The 5,400-nt window shown below is 51.1% G+C and overlaps 1 protein-coding gene across 4 annotated transcripts in view; it reads right to left on the bottom strand.

Moving 5' to 3' along the window:
* The window catches only part of Tal1 (TAL bHLH transcription factor 1, erythroid differentiation factor), a 15,129-nt gene that overhangs the window by 8,143 nt on the left and 1,586 nt on the right, over positions 1-5,400 (bottom strand). For 3 of the 4 annotated variants that reach the window (XM_031378231.1, XM_031378234.1, XM_031378232.1), the window contains exons 2-3: positions 4,049-4,196; positions 154-594 (exon numbers count right to left, since the gene is read on the bottom strand). In XM_031378231.1, coding sequence (XP_031234091.1) covers positions 154-593 — 440 coding nt within the window. In that variant the 5' untranslated portion in view covers position 594; positions 4,049-4,196. Of the gene's footprint in view, positions 1-153; positions 595-4,048; positions 4,197-4,569; positions 4,821-5,400 lie in introns of those variants that run through there. The other variant, XM_031378233.1, reaches the window with a different exon arrangement.

Here is a 5,400-nt window from a genome sequence, read left to right as displayed (position 1 = left end):
GGGGGGTGCGGCTTTCCCACTAGCAGGAGATTTCGGGCGGGGGGAGGGGGAACCCTGGTCTCTAGGCTCTTTCGTCCTGAAGTCTTAATCTATCTCCCCCTCCTCTCGACCCTCTCCGGCACCCAGAACACAGCAGGGGACCGGAATGCTCACCTGCCTAGTGAGGCGAGCGGTTGGCTAAGGCTGTAGAGCAGCGCTCGGCCGGGGCCGGCAGGGGCTGCCAGCGCGGGAGGGCTCAGCTGCACCATGCGGGCGTCTCCAGGCAGCTCTGCAGGAGCCGAGGCGGGCGCCGGCGCCGGGGCGGGTCCGGGAGGTCTGCACAGCTCGGTGGTGGGCACCCGATGGCGAGCTTCGGTTGCCTCGCGGCCCTTTAAGTCCCTCGCGGCACCGCCCCCACCGGCAGGGCCGCCCCCCGCGCCACTGCGCGCGCCTAGCTCGATGACGGGGGGCTCAGCGGGGGCTGCGCGGCTCGTCTCCTTGGCTACGCCGTTGAGCAGGACTAGGTGCGGGGGGGCCATGCGGGCCTCGGCCGCGTCCTGCCCCTCTAGTTGCGGGTCACTGCGTGCCGCCTCGCTCGGCGGTCGCTCCGTCATCCTGTAACAGGGTAAGGGGCAGAGAGGAGATCACGGACTGAAACCTGAAAAGCAGACAAACTCAGCGCCACGTGGACGCACACCCCAACTCTGCTGGCATGAAGGGCTCGCGGGGCCTCGGGCTGGAGCAATGTAAGGGTGTCTCTAGATTGGGAGAAAAGGGTGGGCCAAGCCCAGGAGGCACAGTGTCCAAGGGTAGGAATAGAACTGGAGAAAGATAGCAGAAACATTGGAAGAAAAAGAATACAGCCAGCGAAACAAAAATCGACGGGGAAAAAGGAGGAAGGAAATGCACAGAGAAGAGAAAGAAAGATCACCCAGTCCCTCCTTCGTAGGCCACAGGGGAAGGGGAGGGAACAAATCCCCCAGCAAGTCCTTCCCCCATTTTGGTTTTGGCGGGGAATCTGTCCAGAGCTATAGGAACCTCTCCCGATCTACGGCTACACACATGCGCCAGCAAATATTCACCCAGAAACACTAGAGTGTGAAGTAGGGTGTGGAGGCTGCAAGAACTGTGCTCTGCTCAGCTGCAGATGTCAGAAATATTCCAGAGGAACCAGTCACTTTGCCAATATTCTCCCAGCCAAGAGGAAAGTTGCCAACACTAAGTAAAATCCACCTTAGTATTCTGCAAGTAGCGACCCTATCATGAGAAAGAGAGTCAAGGAATGAAGCGGGCTTCTGGCCCTCCTACCCTCCACACTCCACCCCCATTCTGCTCAGCTGGACTCAAAGGTAAGCCTAGGTCTGGAAGGGAAACCTGACTAAGACACTGGAAAGTACTCCTGAAGCCACTAGAATCTGGGCTCCCCTCCTGATGGAGAAACTATACGGAAGGCCCTTCCTTGAGTTATTCCAAGGAAGCTCCCGTCCCCACCATACACCTTGATATTCTCAATACTCGGAACTCGGATCTCACTGTTTTTTTTTAAAGATGTATTTATTTTATATATATGAATACACGGTCACTGTCTTCAGACATACCAGAAGAGGGCATCAGATCGCATTACTGAGCTAATGTGGTTGCTAGGAATTGAACTCAGGACCTCTAGAAGAACAGTCAGTGCTCTTACTGGCTGAGCCATCTCTCCAGCCCCAGAGAGATGTTTTACTGTTTCACATAGGCCCTGGAGCCCAGAAAATTCCTAGGCTCCAACCATATTCCCCAGATGAGCACAGCCACTCTATTTCCCACCAGTTTGAGACTTCTTGAAACACCTGGCTTCATTCAGATGGCACCTGACCCAGCAACAGGCCAGACACGAACTCTGTAAGACTCCAAAGTTGGATGGTACTTGTGACTTGTTTTAGTTTTAAAAAGAAAAATACAATGAACTCACCACCTGTGGTGGCACATGCTTTTAACTGCAGCCCTGAGAAGGAGGTTGAAGAATCCTGAGTTAGAGGTTAACCCAGGCTACACACAATCCTATCTCCTCAATACATACATTTGTGTATGTATGTGCATATACACACATGTATGGAAACATATATAATCACCTTAAAAGGCTTTATAAACCAGATTTCTGCTCCCAGGATTAGATAATTGGGTTACTTTGTTGCATTTTAATTTTTATTACATTTACCATTTATTTCTTTATTTGTATATGGGGGTACACAAGCCACAGCCACTAATGTAGAACTTAGAGAACAATTTTTAGGAAGTAGTGATTTCCTTTCACCTGGGTCTTGGGGGTCAAACTAACGCTGTCAATCCTGACAGCAACAGCCTAACCCACCGAGTCAACTCACTGGCCCAGAACTGGAGTGTTTTAAAACAGAAAATAAATACAAAAAAGTCCAAGTCAGTTCCAAACAAGAGACCATCTAATCACTGACATGGAGCATAGAGCGCCTGTTGGGCCACTGCATTGCTCTGGACCAGAGTTATCCAGGAAGCTGATTCCCTCCTCTTAAGAAAAGGAAATTGGACCTTCTTCAGCCTTCTCCAGAACTCAGGTGCATACCCAGACACCAGATGGGGACCAAGGACTGCAATCCAGGCAACACTGGCAATTCTGGCTTAGCCCAGTCAGGAGACAACAAATCTCCCAACACTTGTTACACACAAGCTGCAAAGCCAATATGGGTCTGTGATGCTTCACTGCAGCTGAACCCACAATTAAGAGTGGAGACAAAAGGTCTACATACAGAGAATACCTCAACCACCCACCGGAAGTGAACAAGGAGTACAGTAGCCATCCTGGCTTCCCTCCCTGCTAATGAAGTGCACCCGAAATAAACCAGCTTCTGGGGAAATAGACAAGCCAGAGATATTGTCCCCCTACCTCGAGGCCATCACCATCTATCTGTGTGCTTTCAATGACCAGTCCTATAGTCCCAGCTTCTAAATGGCAAACATACTGAGCCCCAGCTTCCCTCTGACTCCCTGATTAATTCTGCAGCAATGACGGAAGCATATTCCCAATGGCCAAAGGGGACACATATTCCAGATGAGTTGACCCTCCCGAGGCTATAAATATCCAAGGCTTCTAGTAGAATTCTCCATGCTCAGCTCCTGGGCCTCAGGTAACCCTCCTAAGACCAGGATCACCACCACCACCACCCCAGCAGTCCTGGGGTTAACACTAACAGCTTTTTTGCAATTGTTTTTATTAAGGAAGAATGGAAAAGGGAGGGGGCTCAGGCTAGACTGGAGCACTCGACCATTCCAGCTCTTTGTGCTTCAGAGGCCCAGGTTGCAGCCTCAACCTCCTCTTCACCTTCCAGTTGCCCCAAAGCCAGCAGGTGACAATGTTCGCCTGAACAAGGGGACCAGAAAGCTTCTTTCTGGGCGGCACTCTATCTTCTCCAGCAACTCCTAATGCCCCAAATCATAGCTTGGAGATTTTTTTTTTTAATCTACTTATTTTTAAAAGAAATAGCGTTGGCCTTAGACTTGACTGGCCTCCCATCCCTCCACACTCATATGCGCAAGACACATAGAGAAACACAAAGCCTGCACCAAAACCTAATCCGCCAGTGAGCAATGCACTGTCTCTGCCACCACCCGAGTGGAGACGCGTTCCAGCACAGCTCCTTAGGCCTTAGGCCTTAGTGGGGTGGCCTTGGCCGGTTTTTTGTTTTTGTTTTTTGTTTTTTTGTTTTTTTCCTGCCTGGACCTCCAAGCACAGCCCGAGCCACCCGGATATAGCCACAATAAAGTTACCGGCCTTGTGAAATGTGCTCCGAACCGGGACCATGGGAGCGGCCTGGAGGACATAATCCAACCAGCTGGTTTTATCCAAGGCCGGAAAAAGGAAAGGCCTTGCTGGAGGCCTGAGTCAGATCCCGAGTCAGTTAGCCTAGGCTGGTTCGCCCACCCCCAACCGCGACAATCTTCTCTGTTCTGAGCCCTTCCTACCCCACTCCACAACCCAGAATACTGTTGTTTCCACAGACATTGCCCCCTCCCACACTCAGCCCCCCTCCCAAGACTCCAGGCCGCAACTAACCTGGGGCATATTTAGAGAGACCGACTCGGCTGGTTAGGACCTCCACTCCTCCGCTGGAGAGGGTCGAGGTAGGACCCCGGAGCTGTGTTTTCCCGGCTCTCGTTGAGAGACCAGCAGTTACTTAGCTTGCCGTGAGGTCCTGCGCGGTCTGCCGCGCCCAAAGCGAGTTTCCAGGAAAGATGGGGGTGGAGAGAAAGAGGGAGGGCGAGAGAGAAAATGGGGGGTCAATAACTGGGAATTACCTCGTGTGCCCCGCCATCCCAAAGAATAGCAAACGGCTTTCCGCCTCCAACTTGCAGGTGTTTGGAGCCCCCCTCCCCCAAACACATCCCGAATTAAAAAAAAAAAAAAAATGAACCCTACACCTGACCAATCAGGAATAACTACTTAGTCCAACAACAACAGCCTCTCCCGGCAGGCTGCCCAGAACACGTTCGATCCCTCTAACGGATCTGTCTAATTTCAGTATGGCCGAATTTGTTTTTTAAGCATGGACGACTCTATGCGGGTTGCCCTACAACCTGAGCCCAGGCTCCGGTTGCCGCCAAAGCACGAAGATGTAATTCCCTATTTGACGCGGGTGGAGAGGACGGGATGGAAAAAAACAAGAGTCAGGCCCCGGTTGCTAGGTCAGAACCTGGGAGTCCTAGTCCCATTCTCTTCATGACCCCATCTATCAAGTTCTGCCCAGGACGAAGGCACAACCCGCTTCCAAAGGTCCTATTTCCCTGCGGGGATGAAAGGGAGAGAGGGCTCTGTTTGAGCTGGGTCCCCTGCCTGTTTTCTTTCTAATGGATGAAGAGATATAAAGGAAAGCATTTCTGCACCTTTTCCTCCACCACCTTTGCAAAAAGATTTTCTATTTTTCGGGGTTTTGACTGGCAGAAGGTGAGAGTAACTCTTATCCTGTTTAAAGCGATAAACAAAACAAAAGGGAAGACGGGTCAAAGCAGACCCGACGCCGCTTCCAAGAGAGGTAGCTGGATTTCGTTTGCTTTTATTTTTCGCCTCCGTTTTCTTTTTCTTTTTTCTTTTTTTTAATTTGTTTTGCCTGAGATGTCCACCATCCAATGGCACATCGAAGTCTTGAGTTAATTGCGAAGGCTTCCTTCTCTCTGCTGCGGCTTTGGCGGAAGCTCAGAACTGCCACCTCCCTGGGTTTCAATTCAGTGCGGGAGGTTTTCTTCTTTCTAATCCAGAGAGGAAGGGGAGACGCGGGGAATACACTCGTCCCCGGTGTTACCTGAGATTAATGTTTGTTTTATGGAGTGAATCTCTATTCTACCTCTTCATTTTCTTTTCCTACCACAAACCTGGCAAGGTAGAGAGAGAGAGAGAGAGAGAGAGAGAGA

Source organism: Mastomys coucha, unplaced genomic scaffold, assembly GCF_008632895.1.
Source record: "Mastomys coucha isolate ucsf_1 unplaced genomic scaffold, UCSF_Mcou_1 pScaffold18, whole genome shotgun sequence".
Lineage (NCBI taxonomy): Eukaryota > Metazoa > Chordata > Mammalia > Rodentia > Muridae > Mastomys > Mastomys coucha.
This window is presented reverse-complemented; position numbering and strand designations above follow the sequence as displayed.